General features: G+C 42.9%; 1 protein-coding gene across 1 annotated transcript; it reads left to right on the top strand.

The window, feature by feature from the left end:
- Nucleotides 1–59: 59 nt before the first annotated feature.
- LOC132817650 (RING finger protein nhl-1-like) lies at nucleotides 60–14,029 on the top strand. The gene is made up of 3 exons (XM_060828149.1): nucleotides 60–369; nucleotides 9,773–11,085; nucleotides 12,417–14,029. Exons 1-3 carry the CDS (start codon nucleotides 60–62, stop codon nucleotides 13,125–13,127), a joined length of 2,334 nt encoding a protein of 777 aa, XP_060684132.1. The 3' UTR covers nucleotides 13,128–14,029.
- Nucleotides 14,030–15,513: the final 1,484 nt, after the last annotated feature.

Below are 15,513 nucleotides of genomic sequence, written 5' to 3'. Positions count from 1 at the left end.
TCAAGGTCCGTGTGCTGGGCATGTTCGAGGTCCGTGTGCTGGGCACGCTCTAGGTCCATATGCTGGGCCCACTCACGATCCGTGTGCTGGGCCCATTCATGGTCCGTGTGCTGGGCCCACTCGAGGTCCGTTTGCTGGGCCCGCTCGAGGTCCATGTGCTGGGCCCACTCACGGTCTGTGTGCTGGGCCCACTCATGGTCCGTGTGCTGGGCCCACCCGAGGTCCATGTGCTGGGCCCACCCGGGGTCCGTGTGCTGGGCCCACTCACGGTCCGTGTGCTGGGCCCGCTCAAGTTCAGTGTGCTGGGCCCACTCACGGTCCACACTGGGCTCATGCCACCACTGTTGCCACCCGAGCCCAAAGGAAAAGGTAAGTAAAAGTATAGAATGAAAAAAAGCAAAAAAACGAGTGAACAAGAAAAGAAAGAAAATAAAAGAAAAACGTGGTTGGAGTGAATGAGCTCTGGCTCAGGAGCCCTATTTCGACACTATCTTTTTCAGGAGTCGGTGCTGGCAGAAGTAGGTCAAGTTGTTGAAGAATGAACAGTGAAGGTTTGCTGGATTGGTTTCAGGGATGGAGGACTTCAGTTACACAGAGAGACTCGAGTAACTGAGCTGTTCTTCCTAGAGCAGTGAAAATAAAGAGGTATTTAATTCTCACATTCAAAATCATGAGTGGTTTTGATACATTAAATATGGAGATACTGTTTCCAGTGGTTGGAAGGTCAATCACAGACCTGGCGTGATGCTGCACTTCTGTTTTGGTTGTGTCGATATCACCGACAAACATTCATATTCCACCAAGATCTATGTGGTTAGCACCATCTCAGTCAGATACAATTGGTAGTCATGATAGTGAGAAATTTATAAATGGTAATCATGCATTGCCTGAAAGGCTGGCAGAAGCAGGTACAGGAATATCTTTCAAAAGGGAATTAGACAAATACTTGAAGGTGGAAAAAGGATGGGACAATAAAAGATTGGGAGTAGGATGAGAGTAAATGGATAGAACTTCCAGTTTTATTTTGTTGTGGCATTCTATAATTATACACAACACTCCTTTGGTGGGCTGTTGTGCCAGAGTTGGAGTCTTTCCTGTATTTTCTGCTAGGCTCTTTAACTTTTGCCAAGAATTGAGAGGAAACAGAGTTTTGCCACCAGTTTGTAAGGTTCTGGTCAAATGACCAAATGTCATATTCAATATTAAAACCAAGTTGCAGTGGCCTGTGCAACCCATCACTCAATATCCATTGCATCGGGTTTGTTAGGGATGAAAATTGGAAGATTCTCCAGCACACTTTGTTCCTATAACATCAATAGGAACTCACGGGTTCAGCTTTGAATGTTGTGAAGTACCTCAGAAGATGTAGTTGTGACATTTAGATCTGGTTGGTATATGCCTCCCATAAATGGGCAACAGCCTGCCCAATAGGATGCAATTGGCATGAACAAAGAGACTGAATATTGACTGACGTGGCCCAATTTTGCAAGAAAGAGAATTAGGAGTAGGAATAGGCCATTCAGCTCCCTACTCAATAAGTTAATGGCTGATCAGCTTGAGGCTTTCAAGTCCACTTGGCCATCTGCCCCCTATAACTGTTGATTCCATTATTGATCAAAAATATATCTCACGAAGCCTTGAAAATATTCAATGACCCAGCCTCCACTGTTCTCTGAATCCACAGACTCATGACCCTCTGGGAGAAAGAAAGTCTCCTCATCTCAGTCTTAAATGGGAGACTCCTACTTTTTCAACTGTATTCGTGAGACTCTGTCACACAAGGAAGCCTGCTCTCAGCATACACCCTGTCAAGTCCCTGTCAGGATCCTAAAGGTTTCAATGGTATTGTCTCTCATACTTCTAAACTCAAAACAGATACTGAACCAAATTGTTCAACCTTTCCTCATAATATAATCTCATTCACCTCAGGAATCAGTTGAGTGAATCTTCTCAGAATTGATTTTAAGTAAATTATATTCTTTCTTCAGTAAGAAGGCCAACATTTTACACAGTACTGGAGATGCATTGCTTCATCTTTATTTATCATCTATGTTCCATCATCTATTTAAGTCCAGTTCCATAAAACTTTACCTTGTGTGATGTAAATTTTTAATTTAGTTAAGTTACTGTGGGTTTGGATTTCTGTGGTTGAGATTGTAACCGATGGGATTTTCTATGTGTCGAGAGTTAATAATTACCTTTGTAGGTATTTCTGTAACAATAAAGACTTTTTAAAAATGTTTTGGAAGCTTGGCTGTAGCGTGACTGTGTTTTGGTGCACAGTGGAATGGATTTCTATTTTATGTTGTTTGCAACTCAGCATGTAGAAATGGGGCCTCAAAGGCTTGTTAGAGAATCTATTTATTTTAAGCTTGGGGAGATGTTCTTGGCTGATTAGAGAGAAAATTTAAATTTAGTTTCACTTTTAACCTTGGTCACTTGTTTAGTTCTGTGAAGACCTTGGAACAAGATGGCTGTATAGAGCAGTTTTCCAGTGAAGAGGAAAGAAGAAAGGGAGACGCTGAGTTAGATTCTTGGACCAGATGTGGTTCTTTCAGCCGAGTGTAGTGAACCTGAAGTGTGTGATAGCTCCCAGATAAAGCTATTCCAGTTCCAGCTTTAAAGTTGAAGTCCCAGCAACTCAAACATACCAAGATGTTAAATACAGAGATTCTGAGGTGAGTATTATACATGTGATGTTTTGGATACTGTACTATAAGTGTTTTTGGGTACTATACAAGAGCTGTTTTGTTTAGTTTTTTTAATTTATAAAGGAGTATTTTAAGATTAATGGTATTGTACAGTTAACCCTGTGTTTAAAATACTTGAGTTTCTTAAAAGCAGGTAATTCAGATTATTCTATTTTATCTACGTTACTTTTTGTAATAATCTTCCGTATGTTTGGGAAGCAAAATCTTGTGTGCTTGTGTTTCAGTGAGAGATCACATCATTAACACAAACACAAAATAAAATATGATCTGTCAAGACAGGTTCCTGACTGTGATCCGACTGGACCAGTAAGAACATTTACTGAGATCATAACGCTTGTAATTGGCATTATGGTGTAATCTGGCCTTCTCTCAGCATGATAGATACCTTGTGCAGATATCTTGTAATGTGGGAATGCTGTTGTACGTCAGCAGACGTACGGTCCTTGACAGAAGGTAGATCCAGTTCCAATGGCAAAGAAACCTCAATGACTGGGGACTTCCCCTTACTGCAGCCTTCATCCACTGTCACAGCTGTTGATGTCACATAAATATCTTCCGCCTGGATCATCATTCATGACTTGTTTTGCAATGTGCCTTGTCTATTTCCTCCCCTCTGATTTTACCTTTTGCACGTTCTCTCTCTCTCTCTCTTTCTCTCTGAGTTTTTTCCTAATGTATCCCTTTCCATACCACCCTTTCGGATATCAATTGGATCCCTCTTCCATCTCAAGGATCATATTTCTGAGCCTTTGATGCTCCAAACTTTTCTATCTCTCTCGGGATTTTCTCTCTTTCCTATAGCATTTAAAAAGGGAATAAAGTTAAGAATTTATATGATTGGCACTAAACCCAGTGGACATTGGGGAATGACAGGGACTTTTCTGCAGCAAGACTGATTTCTGTAAAGGGTTATTTATACTTTACAGGAATTATATTCTCTTGGAGTGGGAACTGTAACCTGTCCCCTTGCTGTGTGGGTCTGTATCTCTCTGCCTTGTGTGATTTCTCTATTACCATTTGGCTGTCTTCCTCTGTGTCTGGGTCTCTTTGTCTTTCTGTGTGTTTGTATCCACCTTTATGTCTTTCTCCTTGTGTGTCTTTGTCTTTCTGCATATGTGTATGTGTGCATCTTCTTCCCATGCTGTCTTCTGTGCCTGTCACTATTTTTCTTTCTCTGCGCGTGCCTCTCCCTCTCCCTGTTTCTCTCTGCTGTGGAGCTGAGTGTCTGCCCCACTCTCTGGGGGAGATGATCCGTGGAATGGCCAGATCTAGTGTCATTTGTATCAGGTGTAAAGCTTCTCTCCTTACAGAGCAGGCTCTGTATTGTCACTTGGATATCATAACAAGGTAAACAGCTACAACAAGCAGGAAACAGAGGATCAGAACAATTTCGACCCCAGTTACGAGAGAGAATAGGCTTGGAGGAAGAACAAGCACTAGGGTGGCAGCAAGAGGTATTTATATTTCAATTTGACCAAAAGATTTTTCTTTCAGTTGGTGAATATATTATTCATTCCTTAGTCAGTTTTTTTGCTCATGCTGGTGCGAGTGTATGTCTGTATGTGGGAGGTAGAGTGCTGCTGGATTCCACACTATTTTATTTTAGAGCTTGGTGTTATGTCTGCTTTTTTTGGAGCTGCTCATTGCATGACTTTACTTCCTTACTTTGTCCTTAAAGGCAGCACAATCCTTGCTCAGGCCTCTGATGGTTTTCAGATTGCCTTTTGCCCTGTTTGTCAGTAAGCCCCCAGCATTGTGTTTTCTAAATTAATTCTCAGGATGTGTGTATCACTGGCAATGCCACTGGCAATGCTGGCATCTATTGCCCATTCTCTGGCTGCCCTGAGAAAGTGGTGGCCTTCCTCTCTCTTGAATGACTGTTAACAGAATTGATGCAATTGAGTGGCTTGTGGGTCCTCTTTAAAGAGCAGGGAGGAGTCAACCATGTGGTTGTGGAACAAGGGACACTTTAGGGCTCAGTCTGGAAAGAATGGCACATTTTAGTGAACCAGAGTGAATTCATAAAACTACCTGAAGGATGCCTGGTCATTTTTATTGAGAACAGGTTTACTGTCCTGAATTCAGAATTTGATCTCTTTGTCTTTATGTGCATTTATGTCCATCTTCATGTCTTTCTCTCCTGTGTGTCCCTGTCTCTTTGCATGTGTTCATGTGTGAAAAAAAACTGCATTCAGATTTGATCCCACGTTCTTTGGATTTGGTCCAGATCCCTGAATAACTTGCCCTGCAACAAAACCAATGTGTCGCTGTACCCCAATGATGTGCAGTACAAAATGACAAAACTCAAGACTATATTTGAATGCAACCAGCACTCATAACAAATTAAAATAATTGATAAAGTATATTGAAGAAATTAAATAATGAGAGGAAGCTAGCTAGAAATATGGAAATGGAATGCAAGCATTTCTTCAGGTATTTTATAAAGGAAAAGAATAAGTAAAATGAGTATTGATCCGCTAGTGAGTCAGAATGGGGAGTTAATAGTAGATAATAAAAAAGGCAGATGAAATGAACAAATATTTTGTTTCTGTCTTTACTACAGAAGATACAAAACTATCCCAGTAATAGCTATAAATCAGGAGCAGGAAACAAGAGAGGAACTTGGTGAAATTACAATTAACAAGGAAATGATACTGAGTAAATTGATGGAGCTGCAGGGTGATAAGTCTCTGGTAAACCTCATCCTAGGGTCATAATCAAGTGGCTAATCAAGTAATAGATTTCCTCGCATTAATTTTCCAAAATTCGCTAGAGTCTAGAAAGGTTCAAAGAACTGGAAAGTAGCAAAAGAAAAACTCTCTATTCAAGAAGGCTGGAAATCAGACATCAGAAAACTATAGGCCAGTTAGCTTGATTTCTGCTGTGTGGAAGGTGTGAGAAACATCACTAAAGAGGCTACAGATGAACAGTTAGAAAATGCAAGATAATTGTGAAGAGTCACGTGGGTTAGATTACACTCAGTGACTTGGCCTCCACAGCCCTCTGCAGCAATGATTTAATAGAATATAGAACCTTACAGCACAGTACAGGCCCTTCTGCCCTCAATGTTGCGCTGACCTGTGAAACCAATCTGAAGCCCAACTTACCTAAACTATTCCATTATCATCTATATGTTTATCCAATGACCATTTAAATGCCCTTTATATTGAGCATTTGTTGCAGGCAGGGCATTCCACGCCCTTACTACTCTCTGAGTAAAGAACCTACCTCTGACATCTGTCCTATATCTATCACCCCTCAATTTAAAGCTATGCCCCCTCATACAAGCCATCACCATCTGGGGAAAAAGGCTCTTACTGTTCACCCTATCCAATCCTCTAATCATCTTGTATGTCTCTATTAAGTCACCTCTCAATCTTCTTCTCTCTAACAAAAACAGCCTCAAGTTCCTCAGCCTTTCCTCATAAGACCTTCCCTCCATACCAGGCAACATCCTAGTACATCTCCTCTGCATCCTTTCCAATGCTTCCACATCTTTCCTATAATGCGGTGACCAGAACTGTACGCAATACTCCAAGTGTGGCTGCACCAGAGTTTTGTACAGCTGTAACATGACCTCATGGCTCCGAAATTCAATCCCTCTACCAATAATACCTAACACACCGTATGCCTTCTTAACAGCTCTATCAACCTGGGTGGCAACTTTCAGGGGTCTATGCACATGGACACCGAGATCTCTCTGCTCATCTACACAACCAAGAATCTTACCATTAGTTCAGTACTCTGTATTTCTGTTGCTCCTTCCAAAGTGAATCACCTTACTTTTGTGCATTAAATTCCATTTGCCACCTCTCAGCCCAGCTCTGCAGCTTATCTATGTCCTTCTGAAACATCTTTCCGCACTGTTCAGAGCTCCATCAACTTTAGTGTCATCCATAAATTTACTACCCCATCCTTCTATGCCTTCATCTTAGTCATTTATAAAAATGACAAAGACCAGTGGCCCCAAAACAGATCCTTGCAGTACACCACTAGTAACTGAACTCCAGGATGAACAATTCCCATCAACCACTGCCCTCTGTCTTCTTTCAGGTAGCCCATTTCTGATCCAAACCGCTAAATCACCCTCAATTCCATGCGTCCACATTTTCTGCACTAGCATACTATGGGGAATATTATCAAATGCCTTACTGAAATCCATATACCCCACATCAACCACTTTATCCTCATCCACATGTTTGGTCACCTTCTCAAAGAACTCAATAAGGTTTGTGAGGCATGATCTACCCTTTACGAAACCGAGTTGACTATCCCTAATCAAATTATTCCTTTCTTTATGTTTATAAAAACTTATAATCCTTTCCCAAAACTTTGCCCACAGCAGAAGTCAGGCTCACTGGTCTATAATTACCAGAGTTGTCTCTACTCCCCTTCCTGAACAAGAGAACAACATTTGCTATCCTCCAGTCTTTTGGTACTATTCCTGTAGACAGTGACAATGTAAAGATCGAAGCCAAAGGCTCTGCAATCTCCTCTCTAGCTTACCAGAGAATCCTAGGATAAATCCCATCTGGCCCAGAGGATTTATCTATTTTCACACTTTCCATAATTGCTAACACCTTCTCCTTACGAACCTCAATCCCGTCTAGTCTAATAGCCTGTATCTCAGTATTCTCCTCGACAACATTGTCTTTTTCCTGTATGAAAAGTGACAAAAAAATATTGATTTAGCGCCTCTCCTTTCTCTTCGGACTCCACGCACAACTCCTGTCCTTGACTGGTCCTAATCTTACACTTTTCATCTGTACATAAGCTTCCTTCTTCCTCTTGACAAGAGATTCAAATTCTTTAGTAACCACAGCTCGACCACTTCTCCCCTGCCTGACAAGTACATACTTATCAAACAAATGCAGTAGCTGTTTCTTGAACAAGCTCCACATTTCAATTGTGCCCAACCCCTGCAGTTTCCTTCCTATTGCATCCTAAATCTCACCTAATCGCATCATAATTGCCTTTCCCCCAGCTATAACTCTTGCCCTGCAGTATAAACCTATCCCTTTCCATCGCTAAAGTAAATGTAACCGAATTGTGGTCACTATCACCAAAGTGCTCACCTATTTTCAAATCTAATACCTGGCCTGGTTCATTACCCAGTTCCAAATCCAATGTGGCCTCGCCTCTTTTTAGTCGATCCAGAAACTGTCAGGAAACTTTCCTGCACACACTGGACAAAAACTGACCCATATAAAGTACACAAACTATAGCGTTTCCAGTCAATATTTGGAAAGTTAAAGACCTCATACCGACTACTCTGTTACTTTCACTCCTATCCAGAATCAACTTTGCAATTCTTTCCTTCAGTACTTCAGTAGATGAATCCTCATCAAACGTCCCTCTGCCACCGTAATACTTTGCTTGACTAACAGTGCCACACTTCCCACTCTTTTACCACCTTCCCTGATCTTACTGAAACACCTGAACCGTGGAACCTGCAACAACCATTCCTGTCCCTGCTTTATCCATGTCTCCGAAATGGCCATAACATTGAAGTCCCAGGTGTGAACTCATGCTGCAAGTTCACCCACCTTATTCCAGATGTTGAACTAAATCCATTTGGCTGTCACACCCATCTCTGTAGAATTCCATGGATTTTATCAGCAGTTCAAGAATAATGCTATGACAGGACAAAGAACCCAGAAATCAAAAAACTCACTCATAATAAAATTTAGACTGTTTGGCCACTAACCAGTTCTGTTTTTTTTTCATTTCTTGCTTCATATTTTCCCAATGTCTCCAAACAGTGTCTCCCTGACAAGTGGACAATATGAACCCAAGAGACCGGAGCATAAGAATATTTCCTTTAGCTTTTACACAGTTTTTTTCTCTCCTTTACTGAAGCAGGATTAAAATAAATAAAATTTTACTTGTACCATTTCGGACAAGTCCCCAAATGCCAATGACACATGGGTTTCTAACTTTTATATCTTCAACCTAAAATATTTCTTCATTTTTTTTTCATCCATTCCCCATTGTGTCATACCACCACATTCAGCAATTCCTCAGTTTAACGTAATCCAGAGAAAACATATCCCTCTGTCCTCCTCCTAAAGTCTAACCAAGACTTGAATCTCCTCCCTTTTCTGACATGTCCCACATGAACCTCCTTACCCATAGGCATGGATAGAAGACTGGCTGACCGTTAGGAGATAGAGACTAGGCATAAATAAGTCTTTTTCAGATTGGCAAGGTGTAATAAGTAGTTTGCCACAGGGATTGTTGCTGGCAGCTCAACTGTGCCCAATTTATAGAAATGACTGAGATGCAGAGACAGAAAGTATAGTTGCCAATTTGTTGATGACACTAAACTTTTGTAGGAAAATAAGTTGTGAAGAGGACATAAGGAGACAACAGAAAGATATAGAAAGATAAAGTGAATTTGAAGTAACATCAGGTCAGCCATGATCTTATTGAATGGTTGACAAGGCTTGAGGGGCTAGCATAGCCTATTCCTGCTCCTAATTCAAGTGTTAATACATTTGGAGCACAGTTGACCCAATTCAGATCTCAACTGGTGTGTACAACTGTACTGCAAATGTGTTGCTGGTCAAAGCACAGCAGGCCAGGCAGCATCTCAGGAATAGAGAATTCGACGTTTCGAGCATAAGCCCTTCATCAGGAATAAGAGAGAGAGCCAAGCAGGCTAAGATAAAAGGTAGGGAGGAGGGACTAGGGGGAGGGGCGATGGAGGTGGGATAGGTGGAAGGAGGTCAAGGTGAGGGTGATAGGCCGGAGTGGGGTGGGGGCGGAGAGGTCAGGAAGAGGATTGCAGGTTAGGAGATGTGGCTGTGGTAACGAGTACAACTGTACTGTCAGGGTGGTCGGGAGCAGTCATATATGTGAAGGCCTGAGGATGTTCCCTACCTTGGCCTGAATGTGCTGAGGTCAGGAATAGCTCCAAAGTTGTAGACATGGAAAGGATGAGCTCCTTAGGGACTATTTCCTGTGTAACTCTTCACCTGTCAATTCAATTGGACATTGGATGGTGGAGTCATAATGTGGGTTAAGGGAAGCTGCTGTAACTATGCTTCTGTTGTCAACAGGCTTCGAAGAACAGGAAATGAACCGTCACCTGGTTGAGGAGCTGCTGACCTGCTCAGTTTGTCTTGAGCGTTATAATAGGCCCAAGCTCCTGCCTTGCCAGCACACTTTCTGCCAAGATCCCTGCCTGAGCAGCCTGGTGGACCAAGATGGGAGAGAGGTGAAATGCCCCGAATGTCGGAGCATCCATGCCATCCCCCGAGAAGGAGTCATCGGGTTCCCAAGCAACAGGACCATCCTTGGCTTTCTGGACATCCCCCTGGGGCAAATGGCCAGCCAGGTTGAAAATGGCAGGGCTCTAACCTGTGGCTCGTGCAGCCTGAAGGAAGAGTTGACTACGTGCCACCACTGCCAGGAACAGCTTTGCCAGTCCTGCCACCTCTTGCATATGGAGCAGCTGCAGTTGGACCTCAGAAGCTTGGTGTCCCAGTTGAGAAGGTCCATTCCTAAACTCTCCGATGCCCTCAGGGACTTGGAGTGGCGGTCCGTGTCTCTCAAGGAGAACAGAGAAGCAGTGCGAGCTGAAATCCACTGCAGTGCAGAACAGTACCTGGCTGAGTTAAAGGAGCGGGAGCAGGCATTAATTCTAGAGGTGGAGAGCCTGGTACAAAGCTCAAGCAGGACTCTGCGGAGAAAGCAGGAGGATCTTGAGCTTGGTTTTGCCACTGTATGCAGCCACTGTGACAGCGTTGACAGCAGACTGGCTGACAATAGAAACCTCCCAAGTACTGAGCTCTGGCAGCTATACCAACAATCTAAAGAGCTGATTGACTACATCAGGCAGTTGGAGACACCTGACCAGGATCAGCCACAAAGTCTCATGTTTGTGCCCAATACTGCTTTCTACCCTAACACCATCTGCTTTGGAAAAGTAACCTGGGTGACAAAAGACTCAACAGCATTGTCCCCTTTATTCAATGGTCAGGAATTTCAGAGGTCATACCCAAGCCTCACTTCTACCGCAGACAGCATTGAAATGTATCCCCCACTGTTTCTAACCAACCCATCCAACCTACTGCCCAACGCATCGACTAACAATTTAACCAAAAGGATGCGGGCAGGGCAAAGAGCAAACATTTTAAGCTCCACGGACCCCCGGACTCTTGTGATCAAGTTGCAGGGCATTGGCAGCCATTTTTCGGACTTCCAACTGTCTGATCGTAACCTCCAGCTTCACTATCAAGAAAAAGGCCGCATGAAATGCAAAATAGGATCAAAAGGAAGTGACTTGGGTCATTTCACATGGCCACGAGGGGTGGCTGTGACTCTGGAAGGTGACCTGGTGGTGGCAGACAGCAGTAACCACAGAGTGCAGGTAAAATGTCAGTAAAATCTGCTACCTAGCAGACCGGACACTGAAATCAGGCAGGTCGAGCAACCGGGTGAGTGGGTAGAGGCGATGCAGAAGATCAGACATAATCTCAATGAATGTTACAGCTCACTCAAGGATTGACTTCTTACCCTAATTGTTGGGTTTTTCAGTATGTATAGAATAGAGAATCCAGCTACAAATAACGACCACATAACCTAACATCTGAAATTTGGAACTAACTGAGCATTGACAATACACAGTAAATCTGTATCTGGAATGCACAGAATGATTTCAGTGTCTAATGCACACACAGAATCAAGTACCTGTGCAAGACAGGTTTCATCCAGTTACTATAATACAGGACGCCCTGAGTTTAATGATGTGGAGGTGCTGGTGTTGGACTGGGGTGGACAGAGTTAAAAATCACACACAACCAGGTTATAGTCCAACAGGTTTATTTGGAAGCACTAGCTTTCGGAGCACTGCACCTGATGAAGGAGCAATGCTCCAAAAGTGAGTACTTCCAAATAAACCTGTTGGATGATGACTTGGTGTTGTGTGAGTTTTAACTTTGTTCACCCCAGTCCAACACCAGCACCTCCACATCATTAAACTCAGGGCGTCCTGTATTTACTGTACATGAGATATATCCTGTTACGACAGTGAACATGATGAGTTTGGTGTCTATATTACACAGAATAATTCAGTTTCTATAGAACATATAATTAGCCCTATGTAACACACCATGAATTCAGTTTCTATAGTACTCACAATGAGTACTGTATCTAAAATACACACATTAAATCCAATTATCTAGTGTACAAATATTAGATCGAGTATCCTTCATACTGTGAATCTGGTATCTACACCACAATAGGTCCCGTACCTATAGTACATAGAGTGAATCCAATATCTATAGTATACAGTAGCTGCTGTGTACATACAGTGAGTCCTGTATCTGTAGTATACACAGTTAATTTAGTTCTGCAAAGTATTACCTAAGATAATAACCAGTCCATTCCAGTGCGTATGCAAAATCGAGCCCCATTCCACAGTTTTACATTCAAATCAGTCATTGTAAATATCTGTTCCCTTCTCCCTGGTCTGCTTGTGCAGTCTCCTCTGAAATATATTTATTGTTTCCCATGTAGCTTCAGCCTACAGATGGTAATTTGATTTCAGTGTGTGGTTTTCAAAAGTAGAAGTTTTGTACTAACATTTGAGATTGTTGGTTATAGTTTTCATTCCCCTTCCCCCCCACCAACCACCCTCTGTCACCTCTCTGCCAACAAATGGTTACAGTGTCTGTCCCTCCTGTGACTTCTCCCAAACAGGTATTTGACAGGAGCGGTCGTTTCCTTCGCAGCTTTGGGTCATACGGCAGTGGTGAGGGGGAATTCGATTGCCTGGCTGGTGTGGCCATCAGTAACCAGGGTTGGATTGTCACTGCTGACCGCTACAACCACAGGCTGCAGCTCTTCGATCACTTGGGCCACTTCATCCGGGCCTTTGGTCATGAAGGAGCCAGAAACGGGCAGTTGAGTTACCCCTGGGGGGTAGCTGTTGATCGCACAGGCCTCATCTATGTCTGTGACAAGGACAACCACCGGCTGCAACTCTTCACCTCAGACGGCCGGTTTGTTCTTAAGTTTGGCCACCATGGGATGGGTGATGGTCAGCTAGATCAGCCCCATTATGTAGCCATTGGACCACAGGACCAGGTGGTGGTCAGTGACAGCGGCAATCACCGCATCCAGATCTTCGATAAGTCCGGGAAGTTCCTTAGCAAGTTTGGCAGCGAGGGTACCGCTCTGGGACAGTTCAAGTACCCCCGTGGTGTGGCGGTGGACCACCAGGGAAATATTCTGGTGGGGGACAGTGGGAACAATCGGGTCCAGCTCTTCCGGCAAGACGGAACATTCTTGCAGGCGTTTGGGAGCTGGGGGACTGGGGATGGACAGGTCAAAGGACTTGAGGGTGTAGCCTTCTGTAGAGGGGACATCATCGTCAGTGACCGTGAGAATCACAGGATCCAGATATTTTAAACTTGTAAGAACAGTGTATTTTAACTTTTATGTTGTTAACCACCAGGGCCCAAAATGAGAAAGAACTGATTGCAAAACTAGTATTTGAAAGAGTGGCTGCAGTTTTGAAAAACAAGTAGCCTAATACCCATGAAATGCTGAAGATCACAGCAGGTCAGGCAGCATCCATGGAGAAAGCGAGGATTGCAGATGCTGGAGAGTTAGAGTCGTGAAGTGTGGCGTTAGAAAGCACAGCAAGTCGGGGCAGCATCCAAAGAGGAAAGTCAACATTTTGGACAGCAGCCTTTCATCAGGGGTTATGCCGGAAATATCAACTCTCCTGCTCCTCGGATGCTGCCTGACCCTTTGTGCTTTTCCAGTGCCACACTTTTTTGACTCAACATCCATGGAGAGAGAGCCAGCTAATGTTTCTGAGTTTAGAAGACTCTTCATCAGAGTTGATGTGAAGTGTGGAGGGGACAGCATTCCCAGCACTTGTTTTCAGTACAGATTCTAGCATCAGTATTAATTTGTTCCAAATTAATACCCATGGTAGGTATTGTAAACAATTGTGTGAACAAGCAGTATTGAAGTTTGACTTGTAGACAATTTGGAACTGAGGGTGTGTTCTGATGCCATACTTACTGGCAACAAAAAGTTGATTGGTCTATGGACTAGTGACTAGCCTTATCAATGACAGAGATCTTTTGCTTGCTAACAACTGAGAGATTAGTTCTTTGATGGCTTGGATCAGCTTGGAACTGGAAGAAAATTTCAGAGACTTGTGAGACAGAGGTAAAAAAAGAAGTATGCAAATCTTCTCCCAGCCCAGAAGTTGCCTATACTCTGCAGTCACAATTTAATTTAAGCCTGAAGAAAATAGTTATCTTTCCTGTAGCAGTTGCTATGACTTGCAACTTTTGAATTGATAAATCAGAGGCATTTTAAAAGTGAATTAGTCACACTGTATTACTCACAGACCAGTGCTTATGGTCAAAGAAAAAATATCTGAATAACAGTCAAAGGAGGAACATCTCAAAAGTCAGAACTGAGAAGCAAAGATCACGGAGCTGACGTTTGGGTTTTTCTGCTTTGGCCAATAATCCTTTTTCCATAATTGTGTGTTTGTAGGGGAGCTTATAAAGGGATTAGAGTTTTAATAATTATATGCCAATGGTTTATATCTGTTTTAATGTAGCTATAGTCTAATTACTTCTAATAAATAATAAGTCTTGTTCAACACAGAAATCATGATTTCAATCACTTTGGTCTGAAAGTCAGGTACTTTTAAAATGAAAATGTTAACATTTGGTACAACTCCAGGAATGGCAGGGCTTGAATTCTGTGGTGCTGCCCAGTGAGACAAAACAGACTGAACATTAGGAACTTGTGGGACCTCAGTTGGAAGGAATGTCTGGCAGGGACAGGGTGAAGATCACATCTAGTCAACTGTCCAGGATTGTCACTGTCCAGGCTGGAACTCCTAATATTGCAGCCATTGTTACTGATTAGTCTCAAACAGGGCTGAAGAATAGCTTTGGTGTTGGGTAGAAGGACCCATAATGCATCATGAGCATGCCTTTAGGAGAACAGAGGATTAGAGATGTGAGAGGCTTGGCTTTGGAAAACAATGGTCTCCAACTCCAGTTAATCTAGTCTGAACAGAACAAAGGTTGACAATGGGAAGTCCCATATCCATCCTTGGTTCCCATCTCTAGTCAACCAGAATACATTCATGGCATGTGCTAAGAAAGCAGTGATTCTTACAGCAGCTCCGAGATTATGGTACATATCAGTGGAGCTGAGTATGAGGGAGGACAGGATGGGGAGATTGGTTGCGTCTGGTAGGAGTGGGGAATTTGGGATTTGGGTGGGTGTGTGGTTAGGACTGTTGAGGGAGGCTAGACCCCTGGAGGAAAGGCATGGAAGGTGGTCAGAGCAATGGAGGGAAGGCAATGGGGGAATTTCTTCTCCTCTCGTTTACATGCATTCCTTAGAAAAGTTACATTGCAAGAATAATCAGGGTTTCTTTCTGCCACATCATGTTTCCAGCTGAAGATCTATACCACTCCCTTTACGAACAAAGCCACCCCACCACCGTTTCATTTTCCTGTTCTTCCAAAATATCAAATATGCTTGAACATTCAGATCCCAACCATGGTCACTTTGTGCCCATGTCTCAATCATAGCTAACAGATAATACCTCTTTATTTTCATTGGTGCAATTAGTTTATCCATCTTGTTATAAATGCTGCATACATGCAGATAAAAAGCTTTCAATTCTGTCTTGATCAAATTTTTCTCTATTCTGACCTTACTTGCTGGTGCATTCTTATAATTGTGCACTTTGTCCCTTCGCTCCACACCATGGTTCACATTACCTGCAACACTACCCTACACGTTTTTT

The sequence above is a fragment of the Hemiscyllium ocellatum genome, chromosome 7 (assembly GCF_020745735.1).
Source record: "Hemiscyllium ocellatum isolate sHemOce1 chromosome 7, sHemOce1.pat.X.cur, whole genome shotgun sequence".
Taxonomy (NCBI): domain Eukaryota; kingdom Metazoa; phylum Chordata; class Chondrichthyes; order Orectolobiformes; family Hemiscylliidae; genus Hemiscyllium; species Hemiscyllium ocellatum.
Note: the sequence above shows the minus strand (reverse complement) of the source record. Positions and strands in the feature narration are given on the sequence as shown.